The sequence below is a fragment of the Hippoglossus stenolepis genome, chromosome 13 (genome assembly GCF_022539355.2).
Source record: "Hippoglossus stenolepis isolate QCI-W04-F060 chromosome 13, HSTE1.2, whole genome shotgun sequence".
NCBI lineage: Eukaryota > Metazoa > Chordata > Actinopteri > Pleuronectiformes > Pleuronectidae > Hippoglossus > Hippoglossus stenolepis.
The window spans coordinates 6,369,212-6,387,859 of NC_061495.1; the positions used below are offsets into that span (position 1 = coordinate 6,369,212).

The 18,648-nt window shown below is 42.6% G+C and overlaps 1 protein-coding gene across 4 annotated transcripts in view; it reads right to left on the reverse strand.

The window, feature by feature from the left end:
• pard3bb (par-3 family cell polarity regulator beta b) overlaps nucleotides 1–18,648 on the reverse strand; it is a 198,518-nt gene that overhangs the window by 51,261 nt on the left and 128,609 nt on the right. For all 4 annotated transcript variants that reach the window (XM_035174412.2, XM_035174410.2, XM_035174411.2 and 1 more), the window contains exons 21-22: nucleotides 16,720–16,830; nucleotides 15,925–16,296 (exon numbers count right to left, since the gene is read on the reverse strand). In XM_035174412.2, coding sequence (XP_035030303.2) covers nucleotides 15,925–16,296; nucleotides 16,720–16,830 — 483 coding nt within the window. The remainder of the gene's footprint in view (nucleotides 1–15,924; nucleotides 16,297–16,719; nucleotides 16,831–18,648) is intronic.

Below are 18,648 nucleotides of genomic sequence, written 5' to 3' on the forward strand. Positions count from 1 at the left end.
CAATTAAAGAAAACATATAAGGAACTCATGAAAGCATAATTTCCTTTAAGAAAATAATTGCTTTTGTCCATTAGCATTGATTTTGTGTGTGTGTGTGTATGTGTGTGTGTGTCTTTCTCTCAGACATGCCTTTCAGTGATTCAGTGTCTATACACAATGACCGAATAAACAGATAAGCTAAGAATAAAATGCGTCACAAGTCTGCCTGACAGAAACATTCCACAGTGCTGACGGTCGGCAGGGTACTAATTGAATTACATCATATCACATACCAGCAGTAATTTAAAATCAGAGTGAGAACATTGAGGTCGATAACAGATTAACAACTAGCGTTACAGTGAGAACATATGGTCAGTGGGTTCCTAATTATTACTCATGGAAGCTTCATTCTAAGCATAGTGAGCATCAACAGAAGAACCTGCATGTTCTTCAAAACTAAATTATTCCTCTGAAATGATACTTTCATGAAAACAAAAGCACTTAGGGTTTAATAGAGCTGCTCTACCTTAAACATAATAGCTTTACTGTAACATTAAAACATTAAAAGCACTTTTTGAATATGCTAAATCACACTTTTCCAGCTATTTAATTTACCCAAAATGTAATTTCATCACATTTGTGTTTCTCGGATCCCGTCCCTATCTGTTCTTTTATGTAGTTAGGCCACCTCTCTTTGAAACCTTAAAACCCGACATCTGTCAGAATGAGTGTATAATATCCACAGCTCTGAAATCATGTCGTCTGGTCACACGTTACAATTCACATCTGTTACATTTGATGTACACTCACGTTTCAGAAAACATGACTTGGCTTGATTTTTTTCTTCTTTACTCCCCGTCTTCTTTTATCATTTATTTTTATTATGTGTATTCATTTTCATGACAATGTTTTAATATTTAAAAAGAATGACATACTGAGTATACAGTGCACTGCCAGCTTTTCATTCATTCATTCAGTGTCTGGTATAAAATTCCCTGGAGGTACTGGAGTCACATAGTAGACTGAGAAAAAACTGCATTTATGCCCAGCATAGACTGTATCTAGGACTGCATGAGACACAATCTACTGTCAGTCTGTGGATCGGTGTGTGTGTGTGTGTGTGTGTGTGTGTGTGTGTGTGTGTGTGTGTGTGTGTATGGGTGTGTTTCTGCTCAATATTCTAGCTGCGGAGAGACAGAGAGCTGTGTCAGCAGTAACACAGCATCTACTGTGCAAAGAGTAGATTTAGAGCGCAGCGAAATGAACCCCATGACCAACACAGCTTTTTTTACTGTAGCTTGACCTGTCTCTTATTCGGTTTAAAGGTACAGTGTGTAGGATTTAGTGACATCTAGGGGCAAAGTTGCAGATTGCAACCAATTGAATTCACTTGCATCACCCCTTCCCTTCCAAATGCGTAGGAGAACCAACGTTGGCCTTCACGTAACGTAAACACACAAAAAGCCCTTTTCTAGATCCAAAATGTATTTTTTTTAAAAAAACATCTCAATACTGTATATATCATCTTCAGCACCTTGTTCAGCATCACAGCGACTGTAGTGACCCAGAATGTTACAGTCAGAGAGATTCACCTGAGGCAAACTGGCAGCTCATCACAAGGCCATCACGTAACAGAGACAGACAGAAATAAACTGGTGCACTGCTCACACACAGCACTTTTCTACACAGCTCTGTACAATTATATCATCGCTTGTTTGAGGTGAAATTTGAACGTTGAATTCTCACATTCTATTACATTTTACTCCGCTCTAGTCCAGCTTGAGCATGTTCTTCTTTGCTGTGCTTTTCCATGTTCATCGACACGGTAGGAATGATTTGTTTCATGAGGAGGCCCAGATGATACACAATTCATGCAAATATGCTCACACACACACGCACATGCACACGCACACACACACACACACACACACACACATGCCCTCACCCTCTGGTCTGATGTATTGACAGAGGGCCTGGGAGAGTAAGGCAGTAAAATGTACACAACATTCATTTATGCACACAGACACATACACATAAACACTCCTAAGCGTGCATGTACACACACACACACACACACACACACACACAGGTTATTTTATACGATTTATGACCCCACATAAAAGGAAGAGGGTGGGCCCAAGAAGAAATAAATATGATAAACATGGACATACACACACACAAACACACACTCAATTACCACACATACTCTGTAACTGAGAAAGTCATTGATTAGCTGTGGAGAAACATGTTGTAAAAGAAGTAGAATTACATGACTTCACTTTTTAACGACCATTGTGGTCACTGAACAACAGAAGGTTTGGTTCATGTGGCTGCAGCCAAATAGTGTGGTGTTGTCCATGTGCTTGTGTGTGATACAGTGTGACTGTGTATCCATGACCTGCTGACACTTCCACTTCAGGAATGACTTCAGATACGTGTCATACATTTCAAATTTTATAGTTCGATTGTAAAGCCGACAATAATGAGTCATATGTTTCGAAATGAAAGCAAAGGCTTATTTCAGTGGGAAAAAATTCTGCCTATTCACCTACACACACACGCACACACACACGCACACACACATGCACGCACACAGGGAGATCAATCTCTTGCTCTTGCTCTGTCACACCAATAATAATTCTATAAATGTTTAAAATCAGGCCGGGAAACTCGGCATAGCTGTTAATAATGCTCCTATTAATAATTAAGACTTTCTGTTCCATTAATAACATGGTGAGATGGGCCCTTAAATATATCAACGTCCGCGGTAAAGGAATACATCCTCGTCATTAAAGCCTATAAATATTTACAAGACTGGTTATAAGAGGTACAATTTCTTGTTTTTTTCCAAGTCACACCTTTCTGTAATATCCTCTCTGGTTTGGTTTTAAATTCATTTTGGGATCTTGCCGTCTATAAGAGTCTGGCATTGGGGCAGGGTTGAAATGTAATATGTGTTCAAAGGTCATGTATATTTCCCATTAATTTCTAATGACATAATGTGAGATCTATCAATTCCTGTGGCAACACAATCCATTCAGGAAACAATGCACTAAGCACAAAACTGTCTGACAGATGTTTTATTCATTTAATCTTTAATGCTTGTGTTACATCTAAAAACCTTGGAAAGGCATTATTATCAGCCCCGCCTGGACTTAAGACTTGGCTTTGCAAGATAATTAATAATTCAAATCCATGCAGTGATGTGACGAATCCATTAACCAACACCAGTGCGGCAGTCTGGAAGAAAACACTGTGATTTGTCATAAGCACCTGAAGATCTATCTGCATTTTCCCTCCATCAGAAAAATGAATTAGGGATTTAGAGAAAGGACGACAGTGACAGATGAAAAGATGGATGCACTATAAAAGAAGAGGGAAGAGAGAGAGACGCAGAGAGGAAGCAAAGGTCGAGCAAATATTTGTAGTGCTCTCTGACGGATGAAGGTTTCATAAATCTGAAATGAAAATGTCCAAAGAACTACAGACGACACCCATACAGATGAAACACATACATGTGACACACATGTGACGTCCAGTCTAGTCTCCTCTACATACACAAGACTTTAATAGGATAAAAATGTGCCCGGCTTGCAGAGCTGTTGACCTTCTGAGAAAGTAGTAAAAGTCAGATTTCCTTTCATTAGCACAAACACAAAGTCATGACGGCAATTTGGGAAAATCAATAAAGCTCGAAACCAAACTGCAATTGATTGAAAAGCTTAAGAGATGGTGCATACTGTAAACACATGCATGCCTTCTTCAGCCCCTTTTTTTAAGAAAGTAGAAAAATGTGCGACTTTGCGTCCTGCTGTCGCTGATCGATGCGGCAAACAATAAATGTTCTTTAGAAATGTCAGAGTTAGGGATGACTGTGACAGTGCGGCTCACGCAGGCAGTGTGGAAGCTCACGAAGTCAACCGGGCGAAAGAGCCACTAAAACGGAGAAGTTTGTAAACTCTGGGGCAGCGTTTTAGTCCGGACGGGCGGAAAATGTGGTAATTTGGAAGCGATGACGTAGAAACTCACAACCGTTTGCTGATTGGTTCTTTTGGGTCACAACGTAGCCTAAGCTGCTTTGTGAGACTCCTGTTATATGACACCCTTCAAGAAGAAAACAACTCAGCTGCCAGTGTTGAACACAACATGGATATTCAATTACAAAGTGTTGCTGTTGTGTTTCCTTATGTCTCTGCTAACAGCTGTTGTGCAGTTAAATAATGCATTTTAGCTACTATTTAGGAAATCCTGTGTACACGGGCATTAATATTACAAGGCTATAACGCTTGTGTGGGCCTAGATCGTTTGAGTTTGAAAACACTGTATTCAAACAAAACGTTTGTATGGATGTGGCCTAAATGAACATCGACTTCCTATTCAAGTGACATGCGGGGACCTTTAGATAAGTCAAGGATACAAATATCATGAATTTAATTATACACGACTGCTTAATTAAATTGAACTGCAATATAATTCTTCATGGTGTTAAAAAAGTGAAGGAATTAATTTGTATTTCAACCATCTGACCTCATTAAGGAGCAAAGTGTAAAAATGATTCTAAGGTCAGTGTCATCTCTGGGTTCTGACGGGGCCTCAGACCACAGTCGATAGTAATCGGGGAAGAACGATGTAGGAAATGAAGCTTAATGTTGACTGATGATGACGACAGGGAGTTGTCTTTTTCCCTCCAAATGTCCACAAATGCATGCTGGTCCGTGTGTGTGTGAGTGTGTGAGTGTGTGAGTGTGTGTGTGTGTGTCTGTGTAGTCCCCAGTGTCTAGTTGTAGAGTAGAGGATCGTTAGCAGACCACAGCAACTGAAGCAGGTCGATACATTATCTCTGTCTCTCGCTGACTCTTGTATCTCTTGTTTTACTCGCCTGCTTGCACACACACACACACCCACACACTCACACCCACACACGTGCACACACACGCATGGGATTGCTTAAAAATAACACAACAAAGTAGTCGGTGTGAGTTACAGTCCATCACGTGGGGGACATGGGTTTGAGCTTTCTTTACATTTCTCCATCCTGTGTGTTCCGTCATTTTGATGTTTCTGCTGTGCTTTCTCTTTTCTTTTCACATATTTATTTTTAAGGGCAGTAAATTTCTGTCACTCTTTCCATTTTCCATCTCTCACACCTCCACTCAACCTTTTCTCGCTCTCTCGCCTCCTCCTACCCCTCCACGGTTTGCACAGGTAATCATCACCGCTGTCGTTTCCATCCCAACTCGACACCATCCATCTCTCCTCCCCATCTTAATCTCTTCATCATCTGCTCATCTCCATCTCCTCTGCCCCTGCCTCCACTTCCCCCACTCGTCTCGCCTTCCATCATCTCCCGCCTCCTAATCTCCCAAGCTTCTGCTTGGCTCTAATTAGCCGACTTCTCCGCTAATGAAGTTTGACAACAAAAGATCGCCAATTCCGGCAGGTGGGTCAGAGGGGGGGGACAGGGGCAAGAAAGGAGGGAGAGAGGTTGAGTGAACGAAAGACTTGGTAATGACACTGCAGTTGTGTGTGTGGCGTGTGCTGTCAGGTGGCTCTGTTGCTCTCTTCTCCTCTACAGGCTAACAGGAAGTGACACGTGTTTTTTAAATGCGGCTGACAGGATATGACACTGTTCTTTCCGTGGCGCCGTCTAAGCACGGGGAGTAATTAGCGCTCTATCGACTGCCATGACATTAATCAGACTAGCTGTCTAAATGGCTGCGTGTGTAAGAGAGACACTCGCAGTGGCAAAGGAGGCTGGCATCCAATCGTCATGACAATCAGTGAGTGTGTGTGTGTGTGTGTGTGTGTGTGTGTGTGTGTGCTAATATACAGACTGAATATCATCTGGCATGACATTATTTAGACAAGACTTCTTTCTCTGTATGCGTACGTGTGTGTGTGTGACAGGCAGAGAAAGAGGGAGCGCTACAGGTGGTGAACGGGCCGCACACACTCAGAGAGCGAGCTGTCTGGCTCTGCGTTCTCCTTTGACTTTAACAGTCGTGTGTGTGTGTGGCAGGACGTCTTTTTGCCTAATGTCACTGCCAAACACACAAACTGTAGATGAAGGTGGATTCATACTCGACAAAAAGGGTTCAACAGGCCAATCAGAGATACCTGGCATGTACGTGTTAAAGCATTACACAAGGCAAAGTTAGGAAAATTATATATAACGCATAACCTCTAATGGATTTGACTGTGAGGCTGTAAACATGTTGAAAATACACATTGGATTAGAAATCAATGTCACAATCATATTCGTGGGAATATACTACTACTGCCTCGCTTGTTTATGTTGATTAAGTTCATTTTGTGGAAATAAAAAGCACATAATTACTTCACATTTGCTTCAACCTGCTTTATGTTGTATCCACTTTTAACCACCTCTACCCGAACCAGAAAATTGCAAGAAAGAACACACCCAGCCCGACATGACACATTCCGGTTGTTGTGGCTTTTCATGGTGAACGTGTAGCCAGCTCAGCCTTCTCTGTGTTATCTTTGGTGCAAGTCCTCGTAATAATAAACAACAAAACGGGCTGTTTGTCTTTGTCTTTAAAACAACCGATATCAGGTGAAGGATCAGGGTAAAGGTTTGGGAAAGTTTAGGACGTTTCTCTCCGTAGACATCGTACAAGACAACAAGTGCAGGGAAAACTAAGATATCAGGCAATATCCAAACAGGTCGTTTAAACAATAGCTCCAGCTCAACCAGAATCCTTCAGCCACTGCTAATTGGAATGGACATATAGAATATATATCACACCTGCGCTGAAAGCACTTCAGTGGCTGCAGCTACAGCTACAGTATAGAATTGATTTCATATTCACAAACTGCCTGTTGACCTGATGTCGGCTGCATCTTCTTTTAAAAGCAAACTTGACCATAAATACACTGTACGGGTGATTTTTATTAGTGTGGAATATCAATACATATTTTCTCATTTTATTTAATGGGCTCTATGTTTTACTGTAAAGCACTGAGTCTACCACTGTATACGATTTAAGACAAATTAAACTGATTAATTGACTGTTGATGCAAAGTATGACCAAAATGACCAAATCCCACAAAATGAGAGATAAAAAAAGATCTACTGACAAACTGGCAGAGACCTAGAGAATAAATGTATATAATGAAGCCATTTTACTCTAGTTACATTGATATACAAGCTGGACTAATCATCCAAAAGCCTTGAGAAGTCCCTCTAGCTGACCTTAACTTCTTCTTTGCTGATTATTCAAATATGTGTTGAATATATGGACTCAACCAGGGTAGTTTAATTATATTCCATTAAGCATAAGCTCAGACAAAGTCCTCATAACCACATTCATTTCACCCCCGAGAATTTTTCCTAAAATCAGCCAGCTCAACCTTCAGCACCAAATATGAACTTTAATGTTTATCTAAACACACAACTTGATGGAAGCCAAGCACAACACAACAATTAAGCCAGAGTTAGATATGAAGCTAATTAGCATCTGTAGTCGAGGTTATATGATAGAAAGCTGCAGGGCATTACAGTTAAATGACGTGCTGTATGAAATATGTATAGGATACAAGTCAGGAACAGCAAATTTACATGGAAAATAACATGGAGAAAGGCCAAAGCTAACTCCGTCATGAGTGTACATCTTTTGTGGCTCGAAACTTTCAGCATGCCCGTTGTGTTTGTGTGTCCTTTTAAGAGCCTGAGTGGATGTGCCCATGTGTCCTTTTACCGCGTGCGTGCTCCATTGCGGCCGGATGTCCTTTGCATGGAATTTATTTTTTCATTGAGAACTACTTGTGCAAATACGAGAGGCGGAAATCATAAATGAGAGGAAGAGAGTGCAACAGGGGGAAGGAGAGACCTAGAAAGGGTCTATTGACGGAAAGAGAGCAAGGGGGAGGAAGGGATGGAGCCGACTAGTGCCTCTTGAGAGCTTTTCCTTATTAGCCAAGCTGAATCACACGCTTTTGAGTCCGGAAAACACACACTCTTTACCCCCCCACCCCACCACCACCACCACCTCTTCTCGTTTCTCTTTTTTAGTCCTCTTCCTCTGAGTATCTCCCTTCATTTATTTGCTACGTTCCCATCTCCTTTTCTCCGTCTAGTTTGCCCTTTCAGCCCAAGAAATTCACTGACCCCCTCCTTATTCTCTTTGCATGTCTTCACCCCGTTCCCCCCCCCATTTCATCTGCCGAATTATCCCAAAACACCCACTTAGCCTCTCCTCCCCTCTGAATCCCTCGATAACTCTTCTGTTCTCCTTTTCTCATCCCCGCATCTACTTGGGTCCATTCATGACTCATTTGCAGCCCCAAAGAAATTTGGACCCGATGTTGTCTCCTTCAAATATTCCTCTTCTCTTTCATTTTTTAAAGCTCTAAACATGCACTGACCCTCAGTCGTTTTCTTTATCCTCTTTCTTTTTCTCCTCACCGTTGTCCTCAATTTTCACTTGTCTGTATCTCTCTCTCTCTCTCTCTCTCTCTCTCTCTCTCTCTCTCTCTTCCTGCTCTTACAATTAAATCCCCTCTTTTCTGTAGCACTTCCACCCACTAATTTGTTCTTTTAGCTCCGAACCGAGTCTGGCCTTCTGTACCTCTCTTCTGTCTCACCCCCTTTCCCCCCTTTTTCTTTCTCTACCGTACTTCCCCTCTATTCCTAATCCCACTTAACCTTCCACTTTACCTCCCTTTAGCTGCAAAACACTCCAAACTTCTCTCTCATATCCGTCACAGTCCTTGAATCTACTTGTTTCTCTCTGATTTTAAATGAGCTAAAGAAATCCACATTCCTTTCTGAGTTTGCATAACAATGCTATATTCTTTGTACCCACATTTATAAATGAGACTTTAAATATGCTGCAGGTAAAAAAAAGTTGACTGAGATTAGGGAAAGTTTGGCTTTATCCATCCACTAGTTCCAGAAATCTCTGTCTGTGTGTCTGAATCGGTTATCTCTAGACCTGTCAATCCGCTTCACACTTTGCATGTGCATTGTAAAGGGCCTAAGAAAGAGTAGTGTCGGATCTGGTGTAATTTGAACACAGTCTGTGCAATATTAATAAACTTTGAATAAAGAGGTGACCAGTGCTCTGTAGCAGCAGTGGCTGCAACGCAAGTGACAACAACAAGCATTCACGACAATGGCAATGGTAACTGATTGTTCAGTTCAGTGTTCTGCGAACTGACACACACACACACACACACGCACACGCACACACACACACACACACACACACACACACACACACCTAAAGCTCCGCTCCACCCCACCTAGACTAATTATCTACATAGAAAAAGTGATGTGGAAAACAGCGCTTGCACTGAACAACCTGGCAGCCCCGAAAGTGTGTGTGTGTGTGTGTGCGTGTGTGTCTTTGTGTCTATGTGGCACTCAATAAGCTGAGAGAACGTCTGATTAATTAACATGGAGGACAGAAAGCCTCTCCAGTGACTGGCCAAGCAAAGCTAAAAGCTCATCTCTCTTTCCTGTATGAACTCCCTCCATGTCTCTGTGTGTCTTCCTTCCAGACTCTTAACGCACATTTTGGGAGTGTACGTTGTTCACAGTCACACATTCACAAGGCTATAACAATCTATACATTAACGCTTCAATAAGTTTGGGACATTACAGCAGATGTTACAGCTGTGTAAATTATAATCCATGTGTCTTTACATAGCATGTCATCAATCCAGTGTTTGTGATATAAATGTCACCGAGAAGCCGAGCAACTGCAACGCTGTGTTTTTAATTGGGTAACATTTACAAGGAAATCTGGTGGATTGCTCAACAGAAGGAAAGCGTATTAGTGTACGATACAAAGCAGTAAGAGGACGGCTGCTCTTCCAGCACAAACAGCAAAAGTTTGCAGAGTTTCTCGCAGTGGCAGATGGTGGGACGGGTGAAAGCCAATGGCAAAAATCACTTCCAACATGTTTATCCTCTTTAGTCAAGCGAACCCAAAACAAATACAAATGGAGCAACAACAACAAGGAGGGGGGGGGACGGCAGAGCAGGAACTTTGTCTGTTCTCTAAGTGGAAACACTGCATCATTCCAGAAGAGGTTTATTTAGCTTAATACAACGACTGCACTGGCAACAGATAATCTACAATCTTTAGAGTTCCTTCACATAAAAACACTACATAAATCATAGCCTATAATAACAGTACATGCTGCAGGTTTAATCCTGACCACAGGGTCGAATTAACAGGATTCTCTAAAGCTTGGGTTTATGCTCTCCATCCCCTCCTGGCGTGCGACGTCATCTCAGCGGGCTGGGCACCTCCCAACGTTTGTATCTTGGTGTGCGTGGTGCGGCTAGTGCCACATGGATTTGAGGTGGAGGCTTAAGTCTGCTAACAGGCCCGTCTCTACAGACATCTCTGATTTACAAGGGATCAGATATCAGATACGGAGAGATATTCTGATGTGTCCTGGAGGGAGATGGCAGAGGGGGTAGGAAACTACCAGTTTTTCAAGGCAAATAAACGTGTACAAGCCCAAAGCTGGTGCTCCAGGAGGAAACAAACCAGAACCAGAACCGTTTCTTCTTTATTTTTTTCTCGGCTGCGACACCTATCGTTTCAGAACAGATTGCACCCAGTCACCGTGCCTCAAGCTTGAGTCATTGAGTCAGTCGTGTCAATTTCACAGATGGTGAACGCAGTGACCAATCCATCGCGCACATCCTCGCCCGACACTGTCTCAGGACAAGCAGCATCATGAGCAAAGGCTTATTATTATAATAATATAATTCATGATAATTTGTACTCTTATTAGTCGTCTGAGATAAGGAGGAGCTGTGCGTTCTCCTTGTAAGATGTTAACCAAATTCCCTTTTTTCTTTCTTTTCATGTTGTCTTCTCTGCTCAGCATGTGCAACAGTCCCTCTCTCCCCCTCTCTCCCCCTCTCTCCATCCCTCTCTCCAGCTCACCCCACTCTGGTCTCTCCAGGCTGATTGTTTTCTAATTGGTGGAGTGCCAGAGGTTGTGGTTGTTATGGTAACCTGTGAGGGGCACAGTGGTGGTGGTGGTTGGGTGAGGGTGGGAAGGGGCACCCACTCAAGAAAGCTGAGGGCAGCACTCATTCAAGGCTTAGGTGGTCACTTCAGAAAATGGACTCTGGCTGTGTGGATGTGTGTGAATCTGACATGGTAACTACCCCCATTTTGTACATGCACTTAAGTGTGTGAGCGCAGAAGAAGGGAGCAGCTGTAGTGAGGGGAAGAGAGGGAGCGAGGAAGACAGTGTGTAAGTGTTTACAGTGTGTGTGTGTGTGAGAGGGTGTGTTTGTGTGTGTGTGTGTTTGCATGCAGAAGGTGGGCAGAGAAGGGCTACTTGAGAATCTTCTGAAGAGCTCCTTCGCTCGAGCCCTTTTTTCTCTTACTACCTCCGTCCCTATAGAAGCCACTGAGGCCTTCGGATCCGTGGTACTGACATGGACGAGAGGCAGAGGAGCTGCAGGAGGGTAGAAGCTAACAGCATGACTGTTTGTCCAAATCATAATCAATTAATGCTGTGTTCATATCAAATGCAAAGCGAATTTCTGCATCACATTAGTTGCGTAGGTTTGGCTAAAGGATCACGGCCCGATCTCACATATGCAAATGTGAGCTGAATACCGTGGGACAAAGTTAAACAAAGTTGAACTCCACGTGAAACCACGATGGGATTTGTTTTGCCACAAGAAGCCAATGTTTTATTCACCTCTTCCCTCGCACAGATTGGAAGTGAACGGGAGGCAAAGGTTCGCCCCCGGATACATTTACGTATGTGTGACTGGGCCCTCATTCATGTTTACGAACTCCAGCAACGCAAGTAAACAACCTGCGACAACTGGGTTCTCCTCCAGAGAAGAGGAGAGCAGGAGGCTGATGTGAAGAAAGCTCTTGTACCTGCTGTGGAAATGCTGGAGAAGTTGGTACTGTTGTGTGTGGATCCATCATTATTTCTCAACATGTAGTGGCATCGCGTCACACAATTTTTTTTCCTGCTTGAATGTGAATGACGCAAATTCCGTGTCTATCACATTGTGTCATCAACAGAACAGTCACACATACGCAAATGCTGCAGTGGTGACCATTCGCCTCCTGTTCACTTCTGAGGGGTGAATACACCATGAGCTTTCTGTGGCGAAGCAAATCCACCGTGTGGCTTCACGTGGAGTTCAACTCTGGTGAACTTTGACCCGCGACATTTGCTGTGAACACACCATCAGCAACAGTCCATCAACACTTACCTGGCTTTTTGACCCCTGATGACTTAACTAACTACATGAAACACTGTAAAGGTTTTAACATTGCACTGTAGACTTCAGAGATCTGATCAACAATAAAAAAACAGCCTGAAAACACGCACATTATTTTACCCTCAGCTTTAAAAGGAGAGCGTTCCAATCATACTAAACAATGACACAACGTTACTTCCTTTGAGCAGAGTGGCAGGGAGAAAAACAGAGACGGAAAGTGGTGGAGTATATTATCCAGGGAGATGGATAATTAAATATTGTCTTGTTTATAAGAGTGAGTATGAGAGAGAATGTATCCGTGCTTCTGCTCTAAAACACAGTCATGCTTTTGTGTGTGCAACCTTTTTCTCTCTGTCTCTCCCAGTGTGTGTGTGAGTGTGTGCATGTGTGTATAAGCGTGTGTGTGTGTGAGTGTGAGTGTGCATGTGTGTGATTGGTTTACTAAATGACTCTGCCTTAAACTCTGCCATGCATAAGGAATTAAGCTGGCTGTGCCCTTTAGAATTAAAGGTGCTGGGCTAGTTGAGAAGCAGACGGTGTGATATATCACTGTACGGTGTGTGGTTAAATAACTGTCTGTCCATAATAGAGCTGTTTAAATCAAACAACCGACGATAGAAAATCCAATAACTCTCACATATAGACACGGAGATGCACATAGATGCAGCCAAGCACACGAGCGTACACATATATGCTGGAGAATATGACTGACTATACTTTAAGATCTAAATATATATATATATATCTTCTACAAAATAATGGGCTGGACTATTGGACAGCCAACAAGCGCACATAGTGGTCAAAAATGTCCCGGCGACCAAACATGCACCCGAGCATCATCTGTTCATCTGCTCTCATCTTCATCACTGTTGTTAAATGTTGCTCCTCTGCTGAGGTTCATCAGTTTTAAACAGACTCCAGGCCTTATTTTCAGCAGGTGCTTCCACTGACTTCCTCTTGTTTTGATTCTTTTCATTGCACACGTACCACAGAGACACCTGCAGATATGAGAGCTCGCTGTCTGCGTTTACGAGCCGTCTCACTGCATGGGCACGCAGAGGCAATAGAAAATAGCTGATACAGATGCAGCTCCACTGTGTGTCCCTGACAGTCGGTGACCAGAGATTAACGACAGGTAGCACTACTGAGAAAAAAAACACACACAACTGCATGAAGCCTAAGTCGATATCACAGAAATGTATTTGTCATATTTTCAATTATCAAAGTTCATATTTTTCGAAATCTCTATTTTTAAACAATCTTTAGATAATGTTCATTCTTTTAAATGCTTTCAACTCATCCTCAAGATTGTTCCATAGTTTCATCCCTTTTATTGAAATGCCTCTATTTTTCATATTAGTCCTTGCCCCATCTTTTTAAACACAAGCATGTGTGCACGCTATATATTATTTGTCCTATTCTATAATCAACTAAATCATTAAGATTTTAATATCTGTAACTTTGTAAACAGGTCATTAGCTGGTTCTTTATTGTGTGATTAAGTGATGATTTCATTGCTCTTTTTTGTAATATGAGTAATAAAAAATATAAAAACACCCTTACTCCCAATTTGTGTGTATTTCCCATTTTTCAGGTAATGTATGGAACAATATCTGAGAAATATAAGACATAAAGTCTTCAGTCTTATATAGTATATTGATCGACTTGGATATGTTTTTACATGATTGATATTATGATGATATCTATTTCCACTGTCTAAACTAACTGGGTATTTGTTAAGCTGTACCTGAATGGGCCTAAATAAAAACTAGGCAGTTAGACGGGCCAGTTGAATATCAGCCAATAGTGTTTTACAAAGTTTCATTGTTTGGCTTTTTTGAGCCACTTTTGATATCCATGTCTTGTTTTCACACCAACTCTTGTTTTCAGTTTGCATTCACACACAACTTTATTTGTGGGCAGTAAGTTCTTCTTCTGTTTGTGTGTCTGTGTCCGTGTGTGTGTGTCCGTGTGTGTGTGTGTGTGTGTGTGTGTAAATCGGTGTGGCTCATTGCTTTGTGAGGTGCTGATGGAAGGGAGTCCTCTGCGATTTGGTTTATCTCCGACTCCCATATGCACACCACGGCTCTTGCCTCCCTTGGCGCAACAGTAACACAGAGCGGGCGCACACAGACACCGCTGACACACTACCTTCTTCCCTGGCACCATCGATAACTGTCAGCCAATACCTGCATTTCGTTCTGTCTGCATCATCAGGTTTCAGGAAGTGGTGATAAATGAACAGTGCTATTTGCCAGTACTGCTGTGGTCATGGATATAAGTTTCCAAAATAAAGACATTTTACAACTTGTTGGAAGGAAAGATTTACTAATTAAAAACTGGATGAATTAAACTAAACAGACACAGATTAGCAATGTGACAACAATTGATATCAAGTACACTTCTATTAAAAAGAAGCATTTGTAACTATGGAATTGTGTACATGCAAAATGTTAGAGAACCTGCCATTGTGTTGTCTTAGATCGGTGAAAACTAAACTAAGGTTAAAAGTGTACAGGGTCCCATCGCATGAGCAATGCACATTTGATGATATTCTTGAAGAAGTATTCTCGAAAAGTCAAGGTCGGGCGTCTGCATAATTACACACAAAACGCACAACGTCTGTATATGAAGCCTGTTACTGTCCATCAAACAGGTTTACTCCCTCAATCGAAGACAGGTACAGAAATAAGGTACTTGCTCAGTGTGTGTGTAGAGTACTGGGAGATATATTCAAAAGAAAGTGAGACACACACACACACACACACACACACACACACACACACACACACACACACACACACACACACACACACACACACACACACACACACACACACACACACACATGCTCGAGGGGATTTGAGTACACATGTGCTCATACTGAAGCTCAAAGCAAGCACAAACAATTCAATCTTTTCTTATTGTCTGTCTACCGCCATCTCTATTTTGCTCTCTCTCTCACACACACACACACACACACACACACTCGGCCTCTGGCAGAAATACTTGATTTAGACAGGAGTAGGTGAGGGAAGGTAGAAAGAAATATGAAGCATCAGCAAGATAATACACTGCAAAACTGAAGAGGGATAGGTGGGATGGGGGTGGTTGTTGTTGAAGGTGGGTTTCAAAGAAGGGAGAGTGGGGGTATTTATATTTGACAGTTTGTTGGGCACGTTCTATGTTCCACAGTCGGCTTCTGACACCTGGCTGGCAGCCCACTTCATCTCAACACCGGTCCGTGTGGTAGGTGAGCCCACATAGAGACAATGCTGTTATCTTTGGGTGCTTAACCTGACAGGGCACCCGGGAGATCACCTTGGAACCAGGCTTCAGGAGAGCGCCCCAGTTAATTTAGAGGGTTCCTGGTCAATAGTAAACTAAATTTAAAAAAAGAAATGCACCAATACTGACACTGTGTCAAACTACTGAACCATGTTAAACTGTCGTATCACAATAAAGCCAGGGTTGGTAATTTGTTTCTGAAACTCTTTGTGTCGTCTTCTAGCAGTTGTGAGGCGGTGCCTGTTCAAGTGTTTAGGGGGCGTAGCTTTGACGAGAGGGCTGATGGGAGGCTGAGGTATATATTGCTAGTTTCTCCAGGATTACCAACCCTAGCTTTAACATCTCCCACCCTTAAAAAATGAGAGGCCACTGCCTTTTGCAGACTATTATATCCAGAGAAGGTCACGGTGCCTTACCTGTCATTGACAGCGGCAGGCGCAGGAGGAGAGGCAGACCCAGCTGCCCTCGGTTTATTGACCTTGGCATACAGCCTGTCAATGTGGTCATCATCAGGGACGGCTCCGGGGTCGTTAGCATGATTTCCATGTCCGGGAAAGGCAGAGGGGTTTTGCGGGGAAGCAGCGTGAGCATGGCTGTGCTGAATTGTATTGTAGGGAGGCGCCTGACTCAGTTGCTGCGGAACTGGACCCATCTCTCGATCCCTGAAGTTTTGTATTCTGGCGTAGTTGGGATCCGCTTCATCATCCTCAACATCTGGATACGTGGACCCGCCACCTTGCTGGTCTCTCGACTGGGGCTCTCGCAGCTCAGGGTGACCTGCCTCAATTCTGACAGACAAATGGAGAGATGGTTAGGACAACAAATATTACGGAAATATTTTTAATAAATCTTTATTTTCACTGTATATTCAATGTTTGCTTTTGCATAAGAAACATAATTTAATGAATGGCTCCAAAGGGCACCATGAGTAAAGAGCTCAGGAATGAAATGAGAAGTAGAGAGGGATCGAACGAATTGAGGGAACGGAACAAATTAAATGCAGAGCAGGAGAAATAATGGCAGAGGTGTTAATGAAGCAGTTTCCGAGGGTTCAATGAGGAAGATGGGCGATCAATCGTCTTTGATGGAGGAGGAAAACAGAAAAAGAGTGACATCATTTTCTACACCAAGAAAAGACACAACAACTACACAGAATCTGAGGCTGACCACAAAATAAATTATCATCATCTCAAGACCAGAGGGTTCCTCACCTTTCTCTCTCCTCCTTCATCCTCTCAAACTCATGATCACTCAGGATGTCAGACTTCTGTCGCTGCAGAGCAGCTTTCGCCTCCTTCTTCTCCTCCTTTTTCTTCCCAAATCTGGAAACAGACAAACAGTGATACAAACATCAGAAACGTCAGAAAGAGTCTGTGCAGAGAACCACCCGCTGCTTTGTGATTGTGTGAAAGGCAAAATACGGATAAAGTCCAGATCCGATTCTCTGGACTTTATCCGCAGGTCATGTCTGAAAACAGCTTAAGATACCACTTCCAGTTGATTGTTTCGCTGCCATAGATGAACACAGTCTTTTAGTCTACACTGCTGCCACTGCTAGACCGTTGCCAGCATTGGCTTGTGGTTAATGCTATTTAATTTCTGCCTTCTTTCCCCTCACTGTCTCCTCTTGTCAGTATTTTCTCTTCGACTGAGGATCTTTTTACAGCCCAGCAGCTTTGTGGTGAGTAGGATGTGGTTAATTGGGACAGTCAACGCTCCTAAATAGTTAATATGTCCAACCGGCAAACTGTGACCTTATAACATGCCTTATGTTTTATTTATTCACTGGATTTATTGATGTTACAGTCTCTCGTCTGCTGTTCTGTTTACCACTTCTGGTGACTTTGTGGAAACTCAGTGATTTTGTGAGTGAATGTTTTAGCATATGCATGTCTGCGCATTGGAGTAGTTAGAAACATGAAGGGACATTAGTGTTGAGCTAATAAGTTTCATTGAAATGCTTAATGTGGACTGGGGGGGTATAAAAGCCTATTTGACTCAATGGGCAATGAAAGGCTAAGCGTGTGTGTGTGTGTGTGTGTGTGTTTGCCTCACAGGGGACAAGCCTCGCTCTAATTACTGCTACCTACAGTGTTAGAGGCTTATCCCTTCCTTCAACTTTCTCTCTTACCTTCACTTACCCCTCTGTCAACTTTATTCTTCCTTACCTTCACCTCCCTCTCAGCCTCTTTCTCTACTCTCATTACACTCGTTTCTCTCTCTACCCACAACTCACCCTGCCTTCACCCCTTCATCTCAACATCTCATTTGACATTTTTGCTCATTTCCCACTGCTCTCTAAGACTTCTCTCACTACCCTTAACCTCTATCGTGCCTTTCTCTCCTCTCCTCTATGCAGTCATGCCCATTTCCTCTCTTATACCTCACAGTGGGGACTGATTTCAACAAGGCATGGAAGGGTTACCTACATGTAGCGGCAACATAGATGTACAAAGATCTGTGAGGGAGATATAAATGGAGGAAAGAGATGTACAAAGATAATGGACAAATAGAGGTTAATTGGTTATACTCTCTCTCTCCAGATCCTCTTGATAATGCTATTATTGGTCTATCCACATGGACACTCACACACACACACACACTGGAGAGCGGCTCAGGCAGCATCTCTGTCTGATCCGAGCCTTACACGAATCCAAAATGCAACGTTTTCTTTGTCCAAACCCGACACAGGCCCGATGAAGTTAATATAATCTGCACTGAGATTGTTTCTCTGTCCCTGACATACATTGTAAATGGTCTGTTTTCCCCAATTACAGAAAAAAAAATCTGCCCAGCCAATGTGACAGACACAAATGTTTTGTGCAAACCTGACACAGCCCATCATCTCATCATATCGGGTATCACCAGATATCTACAGGCTCAGAGCAGGTATCCACACACACACATGCTCACACACACTTGTCGACTACTGAAATGCTCATATTCATAATTGTTGCAAAAATAAAAAGGTGCCTCATTTTAGTGATATACTGACCAGGAGGGTACTAAGTTTTCTCTGAATACTGAACAACAGTTTCAGTGTATTTGGTTTCCTGTGTGCAAGTGGCCCTTTTGTGAGTGAGGGTAAAAGAATAAGAAACAGAGGGCTACACACTGGAGACATCACAACATGGCAGGAC